The sequence below is a fragment of the Setaria italica genome, chromosome IV (assembly GCF_000263155.2).
Source record: "Setaria italica strain Yugu1 chromosome IV, Setaria_italica_v2.0, whole genome shotgun sequence".
Classification (NCBI taxonomy): domain Eukaryota; kingdom Viridiplantae; phylum Streptophyta; class Magnoliopsida; order Poales; family Poaceae; genus Setaria; species Setaria italica.
In genome coordinates, this window is record NC_028453.1 from 3,409,839 (window position 1) to 3,436,009 (window position 26,171).

A 26,171-nucleotide genomic window follows, 5' to 3' on the forward strand; every position below is an offset into this window, starting at 1 on the left:
CTCAGAGGCAGCTTGTTGGCACGACATGCATCTATTCTGCAACTCCTGACCTCTGCAGATGCTCGAACACAACAACCACGGCACGGGACGGGATGCTGCTGCAGCAGCATTGCCATCTCAAAATTTGCCCTTGTTTGGATAACACCTCCCTTTGAACAAATGTGGATTGAAGTGAAAAAAGAGCCCAACTTTCCTGTCAATTTCACCCAATGGTTGGGAGGGGATTATCACTTCATCGCACCCCCCTGCGAGTGAAGGACGATTCCATTTACCCAAACTACAGCATCGATTGTTCTTTGCACACCACAAATGCACTACCACCTCAACCTACTCAAGTGCAATCATACACGAAAGAAGGAGCTCGTGGTTTCTGACATATTTTACAACATACAGATCACTAATAAATAATATCACAACAGCGCCATCCTTGCCGGGCGGCACAAGGACCTTAGAACCTGAATCACTAAACTACCTGATGGTCTATATTGTTCCATACCGTCCCTGCACAGCAGCCCCAACTTCATGTTGGACTTGGAGCAAAGCCAAACTTTACACAAAACATATCGCGGCACATGAGACCTGGCACACACAAGGCACTCGTCAGTGGCTTGAATCACACGCTTTAAAATGTCTTGATGCGATAGTTAAATAAGTGAAAGGAAAGAAGGGTAGGGGAATTACACGTCCTGTACTTTCCAGCCTGCAAAAAAAAAAAGTCTAGTCCTGGAGAGCTTTCACGCGGGAGGTCAGCTCTCGGACTTGATTCTTGAGGCGCTCGGGGTTGCAGAAGAAATCAACGAATATTTGCCTCTCCCTCCCCACCTCATGAGCACGATTCTCGAAGATCTGGAAATCATTTGCAGCTATTAGTCTTTTGAATACATGGAAAGTTGGGAACAAAAAGATGGCTATTCTTCAAATATTTCTTGTTAAGTTCTTTGCTTAACGATGACGACTGACAATCAAAGTCAAGAAGCTAGTTGTTCTGTGCAGTATGTATTGCGTTATGGACTGGACCTACGGTGAACGACTTAAAAAGTTTATGGACCTAGAAATGCACTTTCAGAGTTCGTGGACCCAAGTGACACATCCTTACAAGTTGATGGAGCTCTGGTGCATTTTACTCAAACTAATTCCTCAGTGTGTTGTCTAGTCTGTGGAAATTACCAGATAAATGCAAAAATAACAGAAGAAGCTTTCATTGCAGTGTTCCATCAGGCAACAGCCCTAAAGGATGACAGCATATCAACAAATGAAATACCTTTATCTTCTGGGTGCGAGCCTTTGTTACTTCTTCCACAGAAACTTCAACTTGAGCGTTTGCATTTTCCATATCATCAAGCGCCCGCATCAGTGGCTATAAGACGAACATAGGTTTAGTTCAAGGTTCATGCATGTGCTGAAATAAGGATCCAAGAAACATCACAATCTGAGGGCTCCAAGACTGTACCCAAGGTGTCAATATCGGTTCTGCAGTTGTTGATGATGCAAACAAAAGCTGTTCCACAGTTTGAATCAGAGTGCATCTGTAGGAGGGAAGAGAGTGAAGTCAGAACTTGGAGCCTACTGGACATATATTGGCAGACTAAAGACTTTTGAAGGTTAAAACATAATATTGATTATTGAATAACCTACTCAAGAAGGCTTTTAGTAAAGAGCTTGCATGGAAGACCACAAATTCAGCATGCCGTGATGTTTCCTTATTGAAATATTATTTAATTTTACGAACAGTAGATGAGGCAGCAATTTCGCACATATAGAAAAATCAAGCTGAAACACGCAAAGATTTGATTTTTATACATGGGTAGGTTGGTAGAATAAGTTGGTACATAGCAGAAAAGGCACTAAATGAACCTCTGAAATGTCGATATATATTTTGACAGGAAATAAGGTGAAGGAAACCAATTATAAGAGGGTGCTTCGTTAACTTACAGCTCATTGATAAATCTTTTCCGGTCAGCTGGAAGGGTATTCTCCAGCTCAGACTGAAGAGAAAGCAAGTCAGATTGAAGAGCTGATATCTGCTGAACCAATGCATGTGCTGACATGTATGTTGGCACTGTTGCTTGGACATCTACAGAAAGGATATGGAACATTAGGAATATGAGAATAAAATGTTCATAAAGCTAAGTAGAGTTGCTTGCTTACTTGAGTGAATACATAGGAGATCTCGCACTGCATGGAGGAAAGTGTCACGATCATCAATTGCTCCTTGTTCTCTTACATCAGATGCAGCTTGAATTAATGAATTATAATGGCCCTGAAGATCACATTACACAAAGAAAACTAAGAATACCTGGAGACAACAAAAAATAACAGGAGACAGAAATAGATGCCGCTAAAAACTCCATGTAAAATGAAAATACACCAAAGAAACAAGGACAAGAAGCAAGTTAATAACAATGGAGATTGCTTACCAAACGGGTATTGACTGCTGAGAGGTAGCTCTGGAGCTCAGATTCTATTACTCGAAGCAATGAGTAAGCACTAGCTATATTCTTCCTTTCAAGTTGGCAAGCAATCTTCAGAAACTGGTGTCTGGCGAGCTGATTAACCAAGTGATTGATGAACTGTAAAATGTATGAGATAACAGTAAGATTAGAGGAAAAGCAAAAGGACATAATAACAAAATCAAAAGCGCAGCCTTAATCTTATGAGAAAAAACAGTTTCCTGTTGAAACAAGCTCGTAACACTAGTAGCAACACACTGGGGTTTCATTTAACAGTAAATCTAACCACCTGCTGCAAGTATGAACCCATTGAGGCAACCACTTTTGTCATGCATACTATGAATTAAATCCAGATAACAGCAAAGGAATACTGGTCAATTGCTGTTCCAGTTACTTTGCTGTAAAGTGCAGTTGTCCTAGAAATCCTCCAATGCTTTGAAGACGAAGCCAAAATAAGGAACATAATGTTTAGGGCAGTCCCAACCCTCCATGTCAGCTAGTGTCCATAGAATTTATTGAAGTGCCACCTAAGCAAAAGTCTGATGTGGCAGGGAAATTAAAGAGGAGAGAAGAAAAAAACAAGAAACAATGTCGCATGCAGGAAACTACGTTGTCGCTCGCACCAAGACGCAGGAAACGATCCGTTCTGGCGTTGGGCGATCCTTCGTTTCCTCCTCACGCGCTTTCCCCTTCCTCCTGATCTGCTGTGCCTGTGCTCCAATAATCAACCGACCGGATCTAGCCGGCGGTGCTCCAGGTTGCGGCAGCAGCGGCAGCAGACGGCGGGTGCACTTCGAGCGGTGCCGCGGTGATGGCCTTCCCTGCCATTGGTGCTGCTGCATGGCCCGGTGGTGCTGTAGGGAAGGGCTGTGACAGAAATCGATTTGTAGTTGCGGAATCCTCGAATGCTGCCAAAACTCAAGGGCTCGGCGGCGCGTATTGATCCTTCATGGTGGAATCGACATTCCATGGTGCTAATCAAAACTCCTCCATGCAAAATCGATGCAAATCGAAGCTGCCGCTGCTCCCTGCAGGCCTCATGGATTTGCGAATCGAGTGCCTGCAGGCCTCATGGATTTCAGAATCGGGTGCCGTGGTGAGCGATGTTGGCATGCTTGGTGGCGGGGAATAGCCTCGTTGAGCTCCGCACCTTGCAGTTCGTACGCACGGTATGCATGAGGTGCTTGGCCTTGCTCACATTGACCCTGATTGCATACTTGTTTGGACTTTCATGGCTGCTTGTCTGTGTTTGGGGAAAAGCAGCATAGGGAAGGGAAAGGAAGAAAAGGCATCATTTCAGTTTTGTGCAATGACATGAGAAATATAAATTCAGGTTGATGTACGGCACCAATCTTCTATTTTGAAGCACGCAGTTCATACTCACAGCATCCATGAGGTTGCTTGGCTGCTTGCTTAGCTTGTGTGTGGGGAAGAGCAGAACAAGGGAGGGAACTGCTATTGCTATGCTGTTGCACGGCCTGTACTGTGTTCAGCTAACTGCTATGTTACACACACAAACAAAGCTTGCCACAACTAATCCTACTATATTTGTTGAACATGCAAGGACTAATTAAATTTTCTTCTCCATGGAAACCACTATAGACATTGTGCATTGGGGAGGTAGTGTCTACATGTACATTTATTATGCTCTCTCTCCTCTAGACACTACCCATAGACATCATGGGTTCGGACTGCCCTTACACAACTTCATAACACCTCACTAAGGCCCTGTTTGTATCCGCTTATAAGCAGCTTATGGGTGGAAATAAGCGAAAATCCCACCCAAACGCCTCGCTTATTTCCCGCTTAGCACACAAGCGGCTTAGCCCAAAATCCACGAAACAACGGGAGGTCCAATTTTCTGGTAAGCGGTTCGGGAGACGCTTATCGCGTAAGCGAACCCCCTTTTCCCCAATACCCTTTCCACCGACACCTCCTGGCCTCCCGCGCCTCCCTCGACGCCTGCCGCCTCACTCCATGGCCACCGCCTTCTGCCCTCCGCCGGCGGCGGCGCCTCCCACACCTCCCTCGACGCCCTCCACCTCCCTCCACGGTCGCCACCTCCCTCGACGCCCTCCGCCTCCCTCCACGGCCGCCCTGCTGTCTGCGGCCGCTACAGCGCTCCTCCAGTCCAGCCTCCAATCGAGCTTCGCCAAGCCGGAATGCCACGCCCATCCCGAGCCGGCGCCCTCCCCTGCGGTCCACGACCGGTCAAGGCGGCGCCGGTCTAGCCTCCTGCTCGCCAGAAGGTCTAGTGCTTTAGGAGATGACATGGATATGGGTGCATTGCGTGATGCTATTGTTGTCGTTATGGTTTCGTGATTCGTTGTTGTACCCATCATGAATGTTTCCACACTGCACCGATCTATCATATGAATTTCATATTATTGTAATGCAATTTCTATTTAACAAAATCTAGAGACATTACAATTATTATCTTCTCATCGTATTCACAACAAAAATGAGCTATTATCAGCATCAAGGGCATTCAGGTCATTTTACCAGTCAGGACAAACAATCGACACAAAATAATCAGGATTGCCAAACACCTAGCTTATTCAGACAGCAGATTCTCCAGACAGCAGGCTTACCATATAAGCTGCTTGCCAGAAAAGCGTATACAAACAGCGCCTAAGTATCTAAAGGACATCTTATTTTCATAATATTAGAGAAAAAACATAAAGATGCCGACGGACATGTATAGTGTGAGAATGAGCTCACCGTCTTTTGCCTGTTAATGTAGTACTCCTGGCGCATGACCTTTAAATCATAATCCCCTAATATTTAAGTGATCAGAAGAATGTTAAGAAAACAATGCAACAAAATTTGCAGAACACTCAAAAATGAAATGCTTTGAACAAACCTTGCAAAATATATGTGCCTTGAAGTTGAGCAAGTTCTGAACAGAGGCATGGTATCGTCTGGAGGGGAGAACAAGTGAATAGATGAAGTAAGATGTAAGATTGTACCATGAAACAAAGAATCAAATAAGAACAACCGGTGCACTTCAGTAAGAACTATTATTTTTACCATATCCTCTAAAATCTAAAAATTCTTGCAAACGGTGAGATGGTCTTTCTGAAAGAGTTAGTTACAGTATCCAGCTAACCCCAGCATACAACTTTCCATGTCCAAAAAGCACATAAATGACTCCAAGGTTTATTATAACCTAAGGGACAAAATATAAGGATAAGATTGTGTTTCTACATACCTCAGATACAAAAGCTTGCACCTTTTGAGAAAGTGTTGAGAGCTCTCCAGCAAGCTCAGAACCTTTTCTCCTGAAGACAAATAACACAGATATGAGAGGGGACTTATATAAGATAAATCTTTGTTTCTGCTGTAGCCTGTAGGCATATATTGCAGTTCTGTCTATAGTTTATGTATATGCCTATAAGGTGCAAAGTTGGAAAACTGATAGAGCCATGATCATTAATCATAGCATAAATTGTACCTGAGAGAATGGATGTCCCTATGTATATGAGCCTCGTCGGATGACACTTGAGCTTTCAATATAGAGAGTATGGCTTGCTGTTTAGCATTCTCAACTTGTGCTTCAATCCACTGTCTTTCACTTGTAGCAAATCTGTTACCAAAATAGAGTAACCCAGAGTACACCCAAGAACGGTAAAAAAGTTAGAAAGCTGGAAAACAATACTATTAACCTAGCCACCTAAGAGGTTAACACAATGAACAGAATATGATCCCAAATTTAACATAACAAATAACTCAAATAATCAATAACAAATGTAAGATCACAACATAAAAGTTGAATATTAGAAACAGGTAGCTGTATAAACATGGTATAATTGAAAGAATGAATAGGGTGCAAACCTATTTTAAGTTGCAAATATGCAAACTTCTATAGTTCTATGTGGACCATTGGATGATGTATAGATGATTCAGTGGATCATGAATCATGAAGAGGTGTGAGCCCTCATAATCTATTCTTAAATAATAGAAGGTTACAGAAATTGTCCAAGCTCATGATCCTAAAGTTTAACTGATGTTATCTGTCCATCTTTTATGCAAGGGATTCACATGACGAGTTAGCAATTTAGCACATCTTGACCTTTACATGAGTTTTAGTTTTACTCAATGATTAAAAGAATCATGCAACAAGACTGCATGAATTGATAGCAATTATGGATCTGATGAATGACTACAACTAGAGAGGCTAAGATAGGGTATGAAGACAAAGTTAATTACATGGAACGAAGCCGTTGCAACTCAGCTACACGCTGGTGATGATGAGATTTTTCAGAATCTCCTGCATAACAAAAACATAACAGCCGCTATTAGTTCATCTGCTATGCTATCCTGATATTAGAACCATGCTTTTTATGGGTTTAACTGTGCCTCCATTAGATGCAGAAAGTCATTTTACCTCTTATCAAGCAATTAGTGATGTCATCAAGACTAACCCAGGAACATTTGGATTTCCCCTCCTCTGCAACAAGTCGAAATGGCCCCTGAGCAGATAACAAATATAAGGGCTAAATAAATAAGTGGACAAATTGTGGAGACTCATCCTGTGCTACTCAACGGGTAAAAAGTAAAATTGTGCAGGAGATATATAACTGTACACAACAGTGTTTTGGAAATGTAGTGAAGGCGATAAAGTCCCTAAATGGCTAAATCTGCCAATTTACATGGTATTGACTTGACATAGCTCGTCAAATTAGCTAGTCAGTTAACTGAGAACATTGTGACAGTCACATGATTTACCTTCTCAAATTGCTTTGAGAACCACTTATTTAGCTGTTTCGTACAAGCCAAGTCGCCAACAACATAGGGGTGGAAGTCCGAATATGCCAAGTATATACTTTCCTCTGCATACCATCAATAAAGAAATGACTTTATAGGATAAAGTATGATATCTATATTCTGTACAATTGTTAGTATTATTCAGTGATGAGAAGTGAAAAGAAGATATGCCCAATTGTCTCTAGGTAAAGAGCATACCATCGCCTGAATGATAATGGGCCAGTTCCTGGGTAGTAGCCGCAATTCTTCCAAGAACTGCATTCATCTGAAAGTTAGAAAAGACATCAAATCAAACTTCACCAAATATTTACTTTATGAAACATGTTAGTATCTTGATGTGAAACCTACGAACATTAACTATGCATAGACATGTAATTATTTGATTTGTTGTGCTGTTGCAACACACGGCCATTTTAGCTAGTACATAATCCACAAAGACTAAGGAGCTTCCATATCTCATTATTTGCATACACCAAATAAGGCACATCTGCTCATAGGGAAAATTCGTGATGCAAAAGAAGCAGCCTGAGATTATTTCGTTTAGGAGTATATCAATATAAAATAAAGGAGCCATATTGTACTATGAGATAAATTGCAGAGCAAAGCAAAAGATATGCTGTTATTATTAGCTAAAATCTCAACACGGAAAGTACAACATAACAAGAAACACAGCCTTTTTTTGCCTCTGCTATTTGTAAGACACAAATGCAATCAGTAATTGCATGAAATAAGATCTTTTCTTCAAACTGCAACAGATTGAGTTTTACCTCCAAGTTTCTGGAAGAAAGTATCTCATCTAACGATACTAGTTCCCCACTAACTGCAGACATAGCAGATACACGTGCCCTTCTACCTTGAATAAGAGTAGAAGCTTGGCCTGCAAGCAAATCAAACTGTGCTTGCTGCCGTGCAAGCTGCTTCTGTAACTCAAAAACTTCGGCTCTATATGCTAGTTTTGCTTCGCTGCAAGTAGAAAACAAAAGGACTGTCAAGAAAAGCACTTATAAGATGCTAAGAAGGAACACTTCAATCATGCAGTCTGCAGCTTGGTCTAATCAGCATTTGACTTCACTTGTTTACAGAGGAATGTTAATTCAAGAGTGAGACTTCAAGCAGATACCAGCAGTTTTAATTCTTTTTTACAATATTTTCTGTCAAACCCATTCTCAGTAAATGGTTAAAGTAGCATACAAGCACCACTTGTGATTGCTTCATAAACATTGTACTAGCATCGATTCTCAGGAACCAGTTCCCACTAAAATCCAAGATCATGCTATAAGTACATCGATGTGAATGTAGCAATCTTTCAAGTACAATATGAACATCCTATATAGTTCATAATAATGGAAGTTCCAAGAATACCGGATATCAAGAATGGTTTCTTCTGATCCAAACACTGCCTCTTGGTTGTCTTTCTTGCTCGAAAAGGCTGAAATACTATCGAAAGCAGAGTCCAAATCTTCACCCTGGGAAAATGATACAGGTGTACCATATAAGTTTTGAGGTCCGACAGAAATAGATGTCTACAACAAAAGTACAGTTGCCTAGGGGGTTTTAGATCTTGTTCGGCAATGGATCTGTTCTCTGACAAAAACCATCCGCCAAGAACTAACAAAATTTCAGTCCTTCCCCCAGAGAATTTAGTGTGATTATTTAATATGCTATTTGACTATAAAGAAAAATTTGAAAGATGATTCCCTATATTGGGAAACCCACTTGCCACATCAGTTAAAAGAAGCACTTAAGATATGTTATATCCTAAAAGTGTGTGAAGAGTTGCATGGTTTTGTGAGTATACCTCTAACAGTCTTCCCTCTTCCACAAGTTGTTCATACCTGACAGACACATGAACAAAATTGATTAAAGTTAAAAAACAGCAGAAGCTATTAAGTCACCAATTCAAATTAGTTTGAAAATTAATATAACAACAAAACTTTTGAATAATAGATCAAAATGCCTATCAAATGCACGACTACTCACTAATCACAACACTACAGGTAACATTGCACATTCAGAAGCACTAGCTGAGCCAAACAGGACATAACGTTTGTTAACAAAAACCTAGAAGATATTTGGCATCTTCTCCCTATACAACAGGGAACAGGCACCCCTATTATCTTTCATCTCCCCAATTGTATAAAATACAAGTGAATACCACTAAAATGGATGCGCTTCGACAAAAAGCAGCTACAAGTTAAGCACACCCAGAATCCATAACTTCACACAAAAATTCAAGCTTTATCAAATTGAGGCCAGAAGTCTTAACCAAGTCAACACACCACAGGCATTTGCCACTACTTTTCCAACATTTCACCCCACAGAGACACAGACACTATCCTAGAACACTAGTGCACCTAGCCTCCACAAGAATTCGTGGTGACTCCACTACAGATTTGCCCTCAGCTCCCTGAATCTCCCAACAACTAGGCTCCCCATTAACCCTCAAAGCCTCAAATTCGACACTATTTCGCGCAAGCATGACCAAATCAAGCTTATGCCACAGACGCCGACGCCGCGAAACCAGCCTCAGCAGCAATCACCACGTCCACCACCACAACACCAAAAGAGGAAGCATTGGAAAGCGAGAGACAACAGCGTGGCAAGGGGGAACCGAATTGATTCGCTTACTGCGCGAGGTGGGATGGGGAGAGGACGTTGGAGGGGCGGAGGCAGGAGCAGATCCAGGCGAGCAGCGGGCGCGCCTCCTCGTACTGGAACGGCCACTCCAGCGCGTCCGCGTCCAGCGGGTCCTCCCCATCGAACCCCAGCTCCGTCAGCGCCGCGCACAGCGCCGCCCCGCTCATCCTCGCCGTCGTCAGCGGCTGCGGCGGTGGGAGGCTGCAGTGGCCTAGTGGGTGGGCGGGGGGGCGGCCGTGCGCGGCCGGCAGCGGCAGGTGTGGAGCGTTGCGTGAGTTCGAAACAACGCGAGCAAAGGAAAATGGATCTGTTCTGCTGGGGAATTTGGGGGTTTCCGAAAACTGGAATTCGGACCGCTTGCTGTGCCGTGTGCGTGGTGTGGCAATTGGATTTCAATTTTCTACACGGGCTGAAAGTAATAGGATGTGTGGAGGGCCGGAGGCCCATTACGACAAACAGCCTCTCGTTGTGGAGATCGAGATTTAATGGGCCTTATATGGGCCAAAGCGAAACGATTTCCTGCAAGTCAGACAAGGCCCAGCAAAAGGCTGAGATCCTTTTACAGTTTCCTCAAAAAAAGAAAAAGAAATGAATGATAATCGATAAGATCCAATATGAGCATCTGTCAAACGAGATGCCAACTTTGCTGCCCTTTGGACATCGATGAGTGGAGTTGTCGGAGCCTCCGAGGGACACTCCAATGATCCAATCACTACGTTGTAGTTTTTCTTCTAAACATATCAGACGCCACCACTTATCCTTATAAATACATACCACGTATAATATGCTGTCAATTTTTAAGCATATTTTTTCCTTTGAAGGGGGTTTTAAGCGTATTTCATTTGGTTAGCCCAAAACTTTAACCGATAGTTTTTATATTAATATTTTGTTTATGTGATTCAAACCTACTATAACCACATTTATAAACATTAAGGTCAAGTTGGATTATGGGTCATGAGTGCTAGGTAAAATATCACTTTAGGACCACGTATAATCCGAAATAAATTACTTAAGGCTAGCTTATTTCAGATTATTTGTGATCCCCTAGTGATCCCATGATGATCTTTTACCCTCCTACCCTTGAACCATAATCCAACTTATATAATCTAGGAGGGAAACAAACATGCCCTAAGGATGTTGTCCTGATAAAATGGGATAAACAAAAGGGAAAAGGAAAAATAGACGTCTGGCCTTACGTCGCCCCAAGGGCGACTCGGGCAGCGCCGCCTCCCTCACCTAGCGCTGCTCGCCCCTCCCCTCCAACTCGTCGCCGGTGGAAGCCTGTCCGGCCGCGATGAGGGTGGCGGCGGGCATCTCCTCCCCCACAAAGCCCACCTCATCCTCTACATCCTCCCCCACCCTATCCTTCTCCAGCTGATGTCCTGCTGATGCTGTGCAAGCTGCCCCTGGCGGCTATCGCCCTTGGGCCGGTGGTGCGCAGATCCGGCACCGGCATGCCCGGATCTAGCGCCTCCCAGGCTGTTGGGGCCTCCCCTGCCGGATCCATGGGAGGGTGTTCGTGGGGTTGGTGCTCGTCTCGTCGGGCTCAAGCCTCACCAGGCTGCTGCTACTGCTTCACCGGTGTAACGCCCGTAAAAATCTACCAAATTAAATCACTCGTTAAAAATGCATTTCAAAATTTTCCGACCGCTGAGCTCCGTCAAATCTTTTCCCTTCCGTCGGACCCGTCGTTCCGGCCCCGACTCGTCAACCCTCTTTTTACACTCCCCGCAATTTTCACCGCGTGCCCGTCCAATCCATCACGCCTGCCGGTCAAATCCCGAAATTTTCGCCACTTTTTTCCCCTTTTTCCTCCTTTTTCCTCTCCTTTCCCTTCCTTTTTCCTTTCTTCTTTTTCTCCTTCTTCCTTCTTTCTCTTCTTCTCCCTCTTCCTCCTTTCCTTCTCTCTCTTTCTTTTCCTCCTGGTGCAACTCCTCCCCGGTGCCGCTCTGCCTGGCGCCGCGCGCCTGGCGCTACCCGACCCAACGCTTGCCGCGCGCTGGCCCCACCGTGCCGCACGCGCCTGGCCGCGCCTCGGGCCGCGCCGCGCACCCGGCCACGCCCGGCCGTGCAGCACGCCTGGCCGCGCCGCGCCGCGCGCGCCGCCCCGCCCCGCTCCGCTCGGCTCGCCTGTGCGCCGCGCCAGTGCCGCACCGCTCCGCCCGACCCATCCCGTCGCCGCCTCCTGTGCACCGCGCCATCCGCCGGCCACCACGCCACCCTCCCGGCGCATTTCCCCACGAGGTCGCCGCCCCCTGTGCCTCCTCGTCGACCACGCCACCACGCCATCCACGAGCACACCCACTCCGGCACGCCACCGGCCGAAAAAAGTCTTGGCCACCATCATCACCACCGGCCGCCCCCTCGCCGGCCTATAAAAGGGGGCAACACCCCGGCTCTCCGCACCATCACCGCCGCTAGCCTCACCGCCGCCCCTCCCCTGCTCCCTCCCGTGCGCCCAACCGCCGCCTCCGCCGTGCGCCGCCGCCCCACACCATTGCCGGCTGCCCCTTCTTCCACCTCCCAATCTCCAAGGTGAGCAGCAAAATGGAGCATCCACGCCTCCCCCGGCCCCTCCCCACCGTCAGGGCCCGGCCGCCCAGCCGGCCGCCGTCGGCCAACCCCCCCTCCACTTCCTGTAACCGGCCAAAGGAAGAAGAAGAAGCTCCTTCAATTTCGATCTACCCCTCTACTCTCATCTATTTGCAATCCGGCCCTCCCACCTCTCTCAGAAAAGTTTCACAGATATGCCCTTCCACTTTTTAGAAATAATTACAAATAGGTCCCTGGTTCTCGCGGTTTAGTCCTAAACCTTGTTTTAAAGCCCTAACACCCCTGTAACCCATCATTTCATGTGCCAAACTTCCTCCAATCGATCCCAAATTCGACCACGGCCTCCTCCCATATATTTCCGCCGAGGCATATCCAAATTTCATGAAAATAACCCTCCTACCTATTTTCCGTTCACATTTCCTATTCGGAGCTCAACGGGTAAAATCTTTTTCCTTTTTATTTATTGTGTGCTCGTTTGTGTGTGCCGTAGATCGCGGAGTACCCGAGGAGGAGTACGACCGCGAGCCCGAGCCCGAGGACCAGTACCGCGAGCAGGAGCTCCCGGAAGGCTTTGAGAACGGCAAGTCCAATCTCACCCTTTGATGCATATTTAAATACCCGGTTTTTCAGACACAACCTATTGGCTTGTTTTATAAAATGCATATTGTTTTATTGCAAGACATGGTTGGATAGCCACCCCTTGATTGCTATGATTATTCCTTGTTGTCCCATATTTATCTCTAAATATGAGTTGCTCTGTTTAGATGATAAATACTGCTAGAATGCTTAGGAACTCATTTTCCAAATTCAATCATGACTACATCTGTTTATTCGGAAAATAAATGTGTGAGTGTGTTCAACTGAGGAGTTGGGTTTTTCGGGTGTAAAGAGAGGTGGTGGATGAGATGGATGGGCGTTTCTTGTGTGGAATGCCGGTTTGTTGAGCTCGTACCTTAGTGGTTGAGCAGAGTTGGGAGATATCCATCTTGTCATGGCTAAGGACCGAGTTGATGAGTCATCCTGCCTAATTCCATCATCGTGCAACCACTCGACCGTTGTATGGGCAACGGCTTAGCATAAACCCCACTAGCTAAACTGCTAGGCTTCAGGTGTGCTGGTGAGCAACGGGAGCCCTTGGAAAAGGACTAAGCTCTTGGTGACTTAGGTCCCGGTTTCGGCCCCGTGGATGGGTTGCAAACCCCTTGGGTGCTTCCGGGTTGACTAGTCAGTGTTGGCTAAGGTGGGTAATGGCTTTGTTAGGATCCGTACCATCACTAAGGTGATCGTGATGCGGTACCCTACTTGTGGGAAAAGTGTACAACCTCTGCAGAGTTAAAACCTATTCAGGTAGCCGTGTCCACGGCATTGGACGAGTTACGGCTCGGTCACACAACTAGCTTTTGGGAGATGATTGGTTCTTACAGTGTGTGTGTGTGTTGGATTTTGGAAGTGTCCGGCAGTTGTGCCGTGCGCTACGACGGACAGGGAGTCCGGTAGCGATAAAACTTGGATCCTTTGTGTAGGATCAACCCCACTTGATATATCGTTTATTAAAGAAAATGCTTTATGAAAATCCTTTGAAATGAAACCCTGCATATGTCAAAAATCTAGCTTTATTGCAAATAAACCTTAACCATATCCTTGTTGAATCCTATGCATATTCTTGTTGTATCCCCCTCCGTGGATGGGGTTGGACTTGTTGAGTACTTTTGTACTCACCCTTGTGTTGTTGCTTCAGAGGAGAATCCGGACTTCGTCGCCGAGGACTTCGAGTAGGAGGTTGCGTCTGCACCCAACGCTGCCTGTGGTGTTGGCCCTTTTTGCAGGATGCTTCCGCTGACGCATAGTTCCGATTGCAGCCCGGAGTTCGACTGGACTGCAACTTGGATTTGTATTGTTATCACTTTAGTCTTGCTTTGGGTGTGGCTTGCCCGCCCGCTCCTTCGGGAGTTGTACGGTTTCTGAACTATCTGTTGAATAAATGTGTTATCAGCCTCCTGGGACTGATAATTGGATCACATTTAGTCTCTACCCATGTGGGGACGCTTCAACCGGCGAGGCCCTGCTGTTGTCCTGCTATTGTCCTACGTTGTCCTACGACGATCCATGGGGTGAGTAGCCCGTGGTCACTAGGAGGCACCGGGAGTGAGGGCCTTGTGGACTCCGACGCCATTTTCAGCAGTGCTGCGTGCGCGCGACATTCACGGAGTGCCATAGGTCCTCGTCAGGATTCCCGGCTCCATTGCTAACCATTATTGGGGACGACCGCGGTGGCAGCATGGGTACTTCCACTTTCTGGAGGTACTTTGTCTTCTCTATTGGTAGCCAATGGCTGGAGCTTCACCATTCTTGTTGTGTAATGAAAGTGCCATGCTCGGTGCATGTGAGGTGCCCACCTCCGCTTGGGAAGGTGCCCTACCTTTGCTTGCAAGTCCGCTGAATCTCTAAGTGTCCATGATTCCGTTCGCTGCCTTGCAACATTTGTCTTGTCAGTGGTATGTAATGAAAGCATTGCGCCCGATGCATGGGGAGGTCGCTGACCTCCGCACGGTTCACTTGTCGACAAGGAAGCCTGTGAGTTCGCCCTAAGCTACAATGTCTTCTTCTTCCCTTGGTCATGACCTTGACTTGCGTGGCCGTTGGCTTCATCCATGATTCGATACATGTCCACTTCTGGCGCCTCTGCTTCGTCATTGCCCTCCTTGTTAGTGGTGTTATCAAATCAAATGTTGGGTGTGCTCATTGTAGCCAACCTTCACTCCTTCAAGGCTTCCTCCCCTTGTTGGGTGTTGGATGATTGGTAGGTGGGGGTCCAGATGTGCGGCGAAAGGTGTTGCCATTAACTACAAGGGAGGTCGGTGTTTCTAGTAAAGCTTTGGTCGGTGTTCTCTTTCCACTTTTAGTTCCCTTTCTGTTGTGGTGGTCCCTCGTTCCTTCAAGCTCCCTCCCCTTGTTGGACGTTGGAGGGCGGCAACGGCGAGATGTAGCTACGAGGGGTAGTCGGTAGCACAATGGTTATGTGAAGCTAACAAGTATGTTGCTCGGTTTCGGTACTGTATGGAGAATGGTGGATCATTTTTCGACCTATACAGATCACGATCTTTGCTTCTTTTGAAAGTTGTGCTTCCTCTTTCTTTCTATTATCTTCTTCTTTGTTCTTTTGCGTTGTGCTTGCAACTTAGGATGTAATCTTTACATACTCTTCCCTGTTTAAGCTGCGCTAGTGCGCTAGAGTTGCTGATGTAATTCGTGGTTTGCCACATCCTCTAACGACAGTCCTGCCCGCGGTAGTTCCCGTCCATGAAAAATGAGATAAACCTAGCAGTAATTTTAAATGAAGAGAGTGTTGCCACATCCACGTGTGCGTGTCTCCCGGATTGAACCCGAAGTGGATGTGTAATCTTTGTGTGCGCAGAGGAGGCTGGGAGACAGGAAGAGTGTATGCATGATCGGGAATCATGTGCGGATGTGCAGCCTACCGGAGGCGGCGGCACTGGCACTACTCACTATCACTGGCGCACGTGCCGCGCGTGGATTGACAAAAGAAAACGGATCCCTTGGCTTGGTGGGCACGGGACGCCGCGCTCCCACGCAACGCAAGTACGCAACCACTGTATGCAACTGTTGCAACAACAAGGCAGTGGAGTACGCCACTGCTGCACGCAACAACAAGGCAACAACGCAGCCAAACATCTCACCTGCTGAAAATCTTGTGACCCGCGGCTACCCGCTAGCCCCCGCCCGCCGGAGTCGCCGCCGCGATGCCCGCCCGATCCGCCGGGGCCATCGGGCTCCTCCTCGTCCTCCTGTCCGCCGTCGCGGTCGCCGCCGCCGCCGGGGAGGGGAATTGGCGGGAGGAGCAGGCGCGGGACCGGGTGCCGCGGGTGCCGGGGCAGGCCTTCGACACCAGCTACGCGCACTACGCCGGGTACGTCACCGTCAGCGAGCCGCGGGGCGCCGCGCTCTTCTATTGGTTCTTCGAGGCCGAGAAGGACCCGGGGTCCAAGCCCCTCGTGCTCTGGCTCAACGGAGGTACGGACGGCACCTACCCCCACCCCGCCCAACCGCCGCGCAACGTGTGATCCGGTTCCGTTTGGTAGTACTGTCGACTGTTTGGATTTGAGGGTTGGATTTGAGGGCGGCGTAGGAATGCATCGTTGTGAACTGTGAACGGCGCGCGTGATCCGTGCTTGGGGCTAGCGATTCGGACTTGGGAGTATGGGTGGCTCCGTTATTTTGGGGAACGGGGCGGGTGATCTGACATCTTCAGATGGGAACGGGGGATTCGAGAGTGATGCCTTGCGTTCCCAGTGGCAACTGCACAAGTACCATGATGCTGCGTTTGGGAAGGGAGTTAAGAATACCCTGTTTCCTGAAAGGGTATCTACAAGATAATACTCCGTAATCTTGTAAATTTACCAGTCGAAAGATCTTTTAACTATAAATAGCAGTATAGCACCCGTGTACCTTTCTCCACCCACCCTTTTCATCGCAGTAGTCATGATATTTCTGTATCAACTGTCTCTGTCTTGATACAAGTGGCTGGCAGTGAATTTGCGAAAAATGTTACCCTTGCGCTATTGATAAACTCATCCAGGCTATGTTCCTCTTTACTCAAGTTTATCTGTTGAAGTCAGTTAAATTACTGTATGTAATCTTCCAGGGCCTGGATGCTCGTCCATTGCCTATGGACTTGGAGAAGAAGTGGGACCTTTCCATGTTAATGCTGATGGAAAGGGGGTACACGTGAATCCTTATTCTTGGAACAAAGGTACCAGTCAATTAAACAAAGTTTGTTCACGAACGATAGCACCATTTTCTGTTTTCAATTTCTCTATATGTTGTCATGTATCTTTTCTTGAGCCTTTTGTTTCTGGTCTGCACGGATTGTTTGATTGCAGATACTATCAGTAAACTGCAACTTTTTCCTTTTAAACAATAAACCTCACTTGAGGCAGCAATTTACTACATCTTCAGAATTCAACTTCAACAATAGCATAGATTCTTTGTTTTCGCAGTGGGCACACCATTTCTGATAGGCATACTGGTGGGCTGGTATATACACTATGGGAAGAGTCACAACTGTGAATAGGTATACTTGAAAACCCTTTTTTTCCTTGCAATAAGGAAGAAGAAGAGGTTTTCAAGTATGCCTGCCAATTTCTGCATTTTGGATTTGGCTCAGTTACTTCGTGTCATTTGCCTTTTTTATATGCCGAGCTCATATTTATTCATGTTTCACTTGTAAATTGATAGGTTGTCCATCCTTAAATTGTAAGCTCAACCTTCTTGGCACAAATTATTTCCTTTAGTCAAGAAATTGATTCCATCTCTGTTAGATGCAAAGTGCAACTTGACCATTGAATTCATAAACCATTTTTAATTGCTCATAATCATATTGAATGAAGCTTTAGTTTCAGTCTTATAATACTTTTTCTGTTTTAACAAAACTGCAAGTATTACTTTTCTATAGCTAAACTTATCATTCTTCTATTTCTTCCCTTGAGAAACAGAGAATAGCTGTATATCATTTCATTAGTAAAAGAAAGCTTAGCAGTTCTTATACACTCATGGAGTCCAGCTTTATCCCTCAATGACAGATTTGTTAATAATTCTTTTTATTTTGCAGTTGCAAATTTATTGTTTGTTGATTCACCTGTTGGTGTTGGTTACTCATACTCAAACACCTCTGATGATATTTTAAGAAATGGGGATGCGAGGACTGGTACTGTAATCCCTGCACTATATATTATCTCGTTTACATGAGATTTCTGGTCCTGAATGTTGCGTCATTAGATTTTGCTCACTGATTCTCTCAATGTTCTATAGCCAAGGATTCTTTGGCGTTCTTACTGAAGTGGCTTGAACGCTTTCCTCAGTACAAGGGGCGTGAATTTTATTTGACTGGAGAGAGCTATGCTGGTCAGTAGCTTTTCTTCTATGAACTTCTGTTTCATGTGTATTAGCAACTTCTTTTACTAAAAAAATAAAAAAACTGATGGAACTCCAATTTGGTTAGGTCACTATGTTCCTCAACTGGCTCAAGCCATAAAAAGGTACCATGAGGCGACGGGCAACAAATCGATTAATTTAAAGGGCTACATGGTATGGTTTTGTCGTTTTGGTGATTCTACTTTTACTTCTCCAATGCCATCATGTATTTTGATAATTCAGGAATATCCCTTTTTGTTGGCCAAATTAGATATTTCTAGTCATATTTGTAATTTCCTCTGCAGTTTTTGTTGTCCCTTATGTCCTGTGTCTTTTTTTTTATAAAAGAACCTTAAACTTTTGATTCCCAAATTGGGTACATATCTGCTGCGGTCAAGGAAAATTGGATGCTGGCCTTATTCAATGGTGGACTGACCTTTAGCTGTTGCCCATTTAGATGATGTTGTGCTAATTACTATATTTCCTCTTTGTCTTTGCTTTCTTGGCACATCAAAGGAGATCATTTGATAGCTTGCCTTCAACTTCTTTTTTCCATTTAAGACTATATTTTCATCAGTGGGGCTATAAAGTAATACGAGTGTAATTAATCAAGTGGCCACAAGTATATTGTCTGTATAGAGATGCATTTTGAACTGTACCATGAATCCATGATGCGTTAAACTAGGAGCCAGAATTCTAGTCTCGTTTCATTATATCTAAGTCATTTTGTGCAGGTTGGAAATGCTCTCACTGATGACTTCCATGACCACTATGGAATATTTCAATTCATGTGGACTACTGGCTTGATCTCTGATCAAACATACAAGCTGCTGAACATTTTCTGTGACTTCGAGTCCTTTGTGCATACGTCTAAACAGTGTGACAAGATTCTTGATATTGCTAGCAAGGAAGCTGGAAACATTGATTCATATAGCATCTTCACACCTACATGCCATGCAACTTTTGCCTCCTCAAAGAACAAAGTGATGAAAAGGCTACGTGTAAGTTTTTGATATCCAAAACTCAAGCAATATCACATAATTTCAATTTATACCTTATACTAGCAAGGAGCACTTGCGTTGCGATGAATCTCAAATAAAGTTACTATAAGTCCTAAATGCTCGTGTTGACCTAATCATCATACACAGGCAGACATATTTGATTTTAGAAATTTAAGCAGTAATTATTAGTACCATAGATTATGTGAATTCTCTATTGAGGATCCTAATGCCACATCAATATGTATACATGAATGGACACAGAAAATTTCCCAAGGTGAAGGTGGTAAAACCTCCAATCATGAGCATCTCTATTTCTTATAGCAATAAAGATATATCACTGCATTTTGATTCAGCTGCATATTCATGTGTAAGTTGCATGATTGCTGCTTTCTCCAGAACATGAAAAGGAATACTGCAGACTGTTTTCACTTAGCCTTTTTTTCAAATTTTTTTTTTAAGGAGTTCCCCATATCGGTACAACTTTGACTACACAAACTAGAGCGAAAAGGAATGTCTCCACCTGCAGGTCACAATTGAATCTGCATTCCAGTATTCGCAGATCTTACTGGTGAGGGGTGGAGGTTCGCCACATCAGGAGATTCGGGGTACATGTATATTGTTTTTAAGTGGATTGCATGGAACACTATTAATGTTACATGAGGCAGGAGGCTTTTTAAAGCAAGATTGAAAATTTAAAAGGAAAAATTGGAAGTCCACTGCAATGTGGTGAGAACTATTGGATTAGGTCTCGCATCTAGTTCTGGCTGGGATCTGCAGTTTTGATTTCAATTTGTGAACCCCGATCTACATAGTCCATTCTGTGTGTAGTGCAAATGGGCACTTATGATATTTAAACTGTTCTCATTCATGAACCGACAGTTCCACATATCTTCTCTATATCTGATTCATAAGCATGATTTCTTTTTATAGTCTGTTGGAAAAATGGGAGAGCAGTACGACCCATGCACTGAAAAGCATTCAACTGTGTACTTCAATCTAGCTGAGGTCCAAAAGGCACTTCATGTTAATCCAGTGATTGGAAAATCAAAATGGGAGACATGCAGGTAACTGTTATGATTGCATTTTAGACATCTGTTGCTGTCATTATCCTGACATGTTGGAACCTGAATTCTTCTTGATGAATTAACAAGAGATTCAGCTTATAAATTTCCATTCTCATTGGAATGGTTCTTATATTTTTTTATTTGTAGTAATACTGTTTATTTTTGGCAAGAATAAAAGATTATCGATTTTATTTCCCACTGCATGATGTATGGTTAATTGGTTATTGATCTTATTACTGCCACAAGATTTTTTTTATTTGGGTCCTTGTACTGCCAATTCTACTGTTATATGTTTATGCTTTTCAATATGAATATGCATTACTTGGACTGGACTTTTCATTTCTCAAGGTTATTTCATATTTTGCACTAACTGAACTGGGAAACATGAATACCAATGGCACAAATACCTAATAAGCATATTAGGAAACATGTTTATTTTGTCATCCATCTTTTAATACTATATTTTGGGACTGATATTCTCTACAGTGGAGTTGTTAATAATCATTGGGGGGACTGCGAAAGATCTGTGCTGCATATCTATCATGAACTTATACAGTATGGCCTTCGTATATGGGTGTTCAGGTGATTCCTAACTCTATGGACTTTTAAAAGAAGGTTGCTATACCATCCAAGTGGCTCTTATATGTTCTTTAGCAGAGTTTTAAGAATAATTTTGGTTTGCTCTAAAAAAGGAAGAATGGGTTCGGTTTCTTGGCTCATCTAGAAAAATGGCATAGCTTAGTTCTACTACCTTCAGTACTTTTGGTCCAATAACATGGTTGCATGCTGTAACAATGATGTAACACTTCTTTCAAGGAACTAATTTATTTATTCATATGAAGGTTGTGAAAGAAAGTAACACAGATTAAAGATAAAGATGTTTTGTCTTTTTTTTTTCTAATTTTTTTGTTTCAAATTTTGTGCAGTGGAGATACAGATGCAGTGATTCCTGTGACATCAACTAGATATAGCATTGATGCTCTGAAGCTTCCAACAGTAACTCCATGGCATGCTTGGTACGACGATAATGGAGAGGTAGGGCTTTTATCACCTCAACCTATCATTGAGTCCGTTAAGCATAAGCACATGGTCTTGAACCTGTAGAAGTCTGTACCTACTTGGCCACCTAAGTCAGATAGGAAATTCCCAAATCTTGGTCACATGCTATACTTGTAATGTTGTCCTTTTCAAATGGGACCCACTATATTTTACGGGCCCGTGCAATGTAAAATTCTTTATGTCATTTGTGATTTCTCGCTACAAAAATATGTTCTTCTTTGGAGTATCCATCAACCATTCCTAATTTCTGATTCTTGTATGTTTGAATAGGTTGGTGGCTGGAGTCAAGGGTACGAGGGACTCACCTTTGTGACTGTTAGGGGTGCAGGCCATGAAGTTCCTCTTCATCGGCCCAAACAGGCTCTCACACTCATCAAATCATTCTTGGCTGGGACTCCAATGCCTGTGCAATCCAGTGCCCACAGCGACATGTAACCTGTACTGCTACAACTGATTCAAGACATGGCCATCATCAAAGTTCCATCTCAGCCAAGTCAGTCACTTGTTTGAACCCCACTTGTTCTGCAACTTGCTATAGCTGTTTATGTATCCAAGCTACTGGTGCCACTGTGCGAGTTACCATAGCCGTTTATTTGTCGGGCTGTGCTGGTGCTTGGTACCAATTATCCCCTAAGAAAACTGGGGGAAAAACTGTGGAATAGTTTTTGTTGCCACGGAACTGAAACAGCGTGTTGAACTGTTGATGTTACTGCGAGCCTAAGAATAAATTTGCATCAGTTTCACAGTACTGTATTAGAAAACATTGCATCAGTCTTTTTTTATGCACAAGGTGTGATTTCTGATGTTTGCAATAATGATCCAGACTTGGATGACTGCAATACCATTGTGTTGCACCTGTTTGAACTGTATTATTTCCACTCTAGAGGTCTTCATGGTTCAGAGACACAGGCTTCTCTCTGATGAACTGTGGTGAATGATTCTATACTGTCGGAGACTGCAAAGCTATTTCAGCAGCCTCCTCAAGACCATGGTGTTAAACCATCACCACCCCACTAGATTAAGTTGTTCTTGAGGTGGCTGCACAATGGACATGTACTAGCAGGTGATAAACCTGAAATAGAGATGTTCTATCCTGATACTGTTCTGAAGCTGTTTAATGCTTATCATCTGATGAGCCGGAATGGTAACTATTATCATCGACATTGATCTTTGATCACAACAGGATACCTAGCATTGGCCATCAGCATTCTGATCATCGGAATGGAAGGCAGATATTGTCATGCCAATATCAAGACTGGTTTGATACTCTCGGTATGAGGTAGTGGCACATGATGGTTTGGTACAAATATCTCGGTAAGAATCTTTGCCTGTGTATCATGCCTTTTTTTTTTGGCACATGTATGTCTTGTCATTGAATCGCTTTTCTTCAGATGATTCCACTTATGGTTCAGCCCTAATTGATCCGACTTTTTGAATTTAGCTTCAAAAGCATATAAATGGTAACCTATTGTTAAGATCAAATCTTCAGCTCTTGCAACTTCACTGTTCTTCAGGATTTACTGGTTGTGTCCCTGCAGACAATGAGACAAATAACTACTGTTGCTCATTCCTGTTTTGTGCAAAGTGTTTCCAGATTTGCAGAGCACATTAGTTGTCACCATCAGCTGTAAAAATGAATCCGCACTACATTGCTAAGCCTTTTGCAGATGAACACCTCATAAGTGTCAGCAGTCCTTTTCAGAAAGCAGCAACTGTAGCTCTTGATATATACAAAGGTATGCAGACCTTATTCTGCTCTACATGCTTGTACATATCATTTTTCAGGTTTTAGTGTTACCACTTATCGAAAGTTTGAAACACCACCCTCCACTGAGGAGAAAGCCAAGGCACATTCTTGCCCTTTTATCTTTAGGCACCCTCTTTTTTGTTCCTTTTCAATCTTTTCCTATTGGTCGTGCATTTTGAAATGATGTGTGATTTGATTGTCAATTTCTCTCCGACCAAGATTAGCACTAAGACGTATGGAAAATCATTGTGCAGAGGGAGCACTAAACACTGATGGCGTGCACTTAACTTTTAATAAATTCATTACTTCTATGATACATTTTAACTGGTTTCATTACATATCGGTTGAATTCCAGTTAGGAAGTGGCAACAAAACTCACAAGTCCTTGATCCTGTTGTTTTCATTAAAAAGTTGTGTTGGATAGACGTTCTGATCAAGTTCGGACAAGCTTTCGTACAACACCTTGCTACCTTGGTCTGTCATTTTTCCTTTTCTCCCGGAAAATAGGCAGCAAGAGCTTTGGCAATTCAAACTGACTCAGTAGTAAGAACGACACGTTACTTTTAGCAAGGATTCCTTAATAGAAAATGCACATTGAGAATTTGTGCTTTTCAGCATAGTGACGACTATCAGGGTAGTTGCAATTTCTGCTTTTGGATGTTGGCTGTCTATTTTCTGGCTGCATTTCGCTACTAGCCAAGATATTTCCATATGCTTGTTGCTGTCATTCTTGCAAGTTTGACTCCCCACATCTTCATGACCATTTTTCACCTTCCACCCAAGTAACTTTTCCTCGGTCGTTTTCTGGTCTCTGTAGCTGTAAATATCGTTCAGCCTGTCGACTCAACACCATTGCTTCCGATAAACTTAACATCGAATGTGGCACTGTGGGCACACCTAGTCTAAGAGCATGATGTGTTGACTTGCAAATGTTACTTCAATTGTCAAGCTACAAGTTACGACTCAAGCGCCGATGCATTTTTCGAGCATAAAGTTGCTTGTTGTAGTAGTAGCGATCCTCCTTGTTATGCTTTCTCACCAAATATGGTAGCTTTTCTGGAGTAAAAATCTTGCCCTCCATGTCCATCTTTGACAGAAATACAATGTCTGTCTCTTTTATAGGACGCATTGGAATCAGAAGAAATCAAACCTTGTAAATTTTATATGGCAATTAGTTAAATTATATGCATGCTTAGTATAGAAAAGTTGTAACGATATATTCATATTTATAATGTTTTGATACAATATGATTTTGTAGTATACAAAAATTCATGATAGGTTTTAAAATCGTAATAGGTTATCTAAAAGAGGAATGAGCACTACATTTACCAAAGCACCTAGTATTTCCAGAGATTCATCTCGAAAACTGAAAGTTCCAACTAAACACTTGGGAATTCAGCTTCCTTTTGTTTTATACTTTCACCTGGGCATTGTAGATCTTCTGCTCCAACAAACGTATCATGAAGATCGAGCGGTCTGGACGGCGTTAGATGCCCGTAATCAGTCGATTTGTGGTGTGATTGTACTTCCACCTGCACCACTTACCACACCAGGCCCCTTTTCACCACCCTTGGCATTTGTTGGCCATTTACTCGACAGCCCGACACGTGCCGAGCCCTTCCCCACACGTGACAGCCTCCCCTTTCCACTTTCGCTGTGGCTGCTGCTTCACGGTATCACGCCATGCAGCATGCGACCTTTTTTAAGCTGCAGAGTGCCAGAGTTGAAGTGACTCGCAGCTTTCGGTGTCCGGTTCTGAGATGGTCAGGTAGCAGTAGCTTCGTTGCATGTCCCATCCAGGGTCACCATCGGAGCAGACAGGCCTCCCCAACCGCACCAGCTCCTCCTATCAACGGGACGCCGCGTCACACCGCATCGATCACTTGGCCACATGACGTAAGCGAAGCACGATAGGAGATGGGAACGTACCGTATGCTACTCCTAGCAGAGCGTGACTGGCTTTCTCCTGTCCTGGATGCATGCAAATCTTAGTTTAGACGCCTCTAATTGCACGCGTGTTAGGGCTTAATCCCACCCAAATCGATCCGACTCGTCATCCACAGACGATGATGATCATTCGTGCGCTTTAAAACTCTCGTGCAGGAGCCGTCAGGATCGGGCCAACTTCTTAGTTTATGTAAGATTGCGTGTGCCGTTGAATGGGTTGGTTTGGTTTTACATCCGAAAAAGGACGTCAACTTGATGAAAGAAATGTTTGCCATGAGACAATTCAAGTAATGTATAGTTTTGTTTTGGCTTTTTGGGGTAAACATATCTTTCGTCTTTCGATTTTCATATCCTCAGCGTGGTCGGTCGCTCCTAGAAATGTATATATCAACTTATTTTGATGTTACCATTTGTTCATCAATACGTGATGATGGTGGCATGAACAAGATCCTTAGTTTGGACGTTTATTTCCGTATAAGGGGATGTCTAGAAAATACTCGAGTGTTTCAACCCAGCTGAACATTCGAAATACCAGACCATTGGATCATGAACGAACAACTTGATTTGTTTCTTCTTCCTTCTGTTGGTCTTCTTCAACCCTGGACATAGCGCCTCCATTTTCTCAGCTTGAGCTTCCTCGCTCCCACCACCACCCTGTGTACCCCCGCCCTGCCGCAGTGGTGTAAGGTCTTGCCGGCGGCTGCCGGTGCGTCCCTCTGGTGGGACCCTACACCACCTGCGGTAGCCTCCTCACAGTCCCTCCCCCCGTCGCATCCTACCACCGCCATGGCCATTGTCATCGCCCCCGCCCTGACACTGCCCACCGGATATCCTCCACCGCCTCATCGGCGGCGTCACTGCTGCCTTGCCTCGCCGCCTCCGCACCCACAACCACCGCTGGGTCGGCCTGCCGCCAGTGGCCCTCCCTTCTAAGCCCGCCTGCAAAAAATGAAACCTCCAACCCAACTCGGCAACCCCTAATCCCAACTCTAATCAAGCTTGCTGGAGCTCCGTC

General features: G+C 44.4%; 2 protein-coding genes across 2 annotated transcripts; one reads left to right on the forward strand and one right to left on the reverse strand.

The window, feature by feature from the left end:
• Positions 1-150: 150 nt before the first annotated feature.
• On the reverse strand, positions 151-10,132 carry LOC101774312 (AUGMIN subunit 3). Its single transcript, XM_004964588.4, has 19 exons — positions 9,846-10,132; positions 9,016-9,052; positions 8,580-8,683; positions 7,985-8,180; positions 7,416-7,482; positions 7,179-7,282; positions 6,838-6,922; positions 6,660-6,720; positions 5,905-6,036; positions 5,662-5,731; positions 5,314-5,371; positions 5,172-5,227; positions 2,418-2,570; positions 2,149-2,260; positions 1,933-2,074; positions 1,451-1,526; positions 1,262-1,357; positions 682-846; positions 151-579 (listed from the first exon to the last, which is right to left on the reverse strand). The coding sequence occupies exons 1-18, from the start codon at positions 10,019-10,021 to the stop codon at positions 718-720; spliced, it is 1,854 nt and encodes a 617-aa protein (XP_004964645.1). The 5' UTR covers positions 10,022-10,132; the 3' UTR covers positions 151-579; positions 682-717.
• A 5,896-nt stretch (positions 10,133-16,028) lies between these two features.
• On the forward strand, positions 16,029-22,274 carry LOC101774718 (serine carboxypeptidase II-2). The gene is made up of 10 exons (XM_004964589.3): positions 16,029-16,439; positions 17,071-17,178; positions 18,037-18,132; positions 18,237-18,329; positions 18,427-18,512; positions 19,073-19,339; positions 20,270-20,403; positions 20,890-20,985; positions 21,330-21,438; positions 21,733-22,274. Exons 1-10 carry the CDS (start codon positions 16,169-16,171, stop codon positions 21,895-21,897), a joined length of 1,425 nt encoding a protein of 474 aa, XP_004964646.1. The 5' UTR covers positions 16,029-16,168; the 3' UTR covers positions 21,898-22,274.
• Positions 22,275-26,171: the final 3,897 nt, after the last annotated feature.

Excerpts from the sequence above, each read along its gene's own strand:
- LOC101774718 (XM_004964589.3), top strand. The coding sequence starts at position 16,169 with ATGCCCGCCCGATCCGCCGGGGCCATCGGGCTCCTCCTCGTCCTCCTG. Across the intron at positions 18,133-18,236 it reads AAATGGGGATGCGAGGACTG|CCAAGGATTCTTTGGCGTTC; the intron begins GTACTGTAATCC and ends AATGTTCTATAG. Across the intron at positions 18,513-19,072 it reads TTAATTTAAAGGGCTACATG|GTTGGAAATGCTCTCACTGA; the intron begins GTATGGTTTTGT and ends CATTTTGTGCAG.
- LOC101774312 (XM_004964588.4), bottom strand. The coding sequence starts at position 10,021 with ATGAGCGGGGCGGCGCTGTGCGCGGCGCTGACGGAGCTGGGGTTCGAT. Across the intron at positions 9,053-9,845 it reads TCCCCATCCCACCTCGCGCA|GTATGAACAACTTGTGGAAG; the intron begins GTAAGCGAATCA and ends TGTGTCTGTCAG. Across the intron at positions 2,261-2,417 it reads CAGCAGTCAATACCCGTTTG|GGCCATTATAATTCATTAAT; the intron begins GTAAGCAATCTC and ends TGTGATCTTCAG.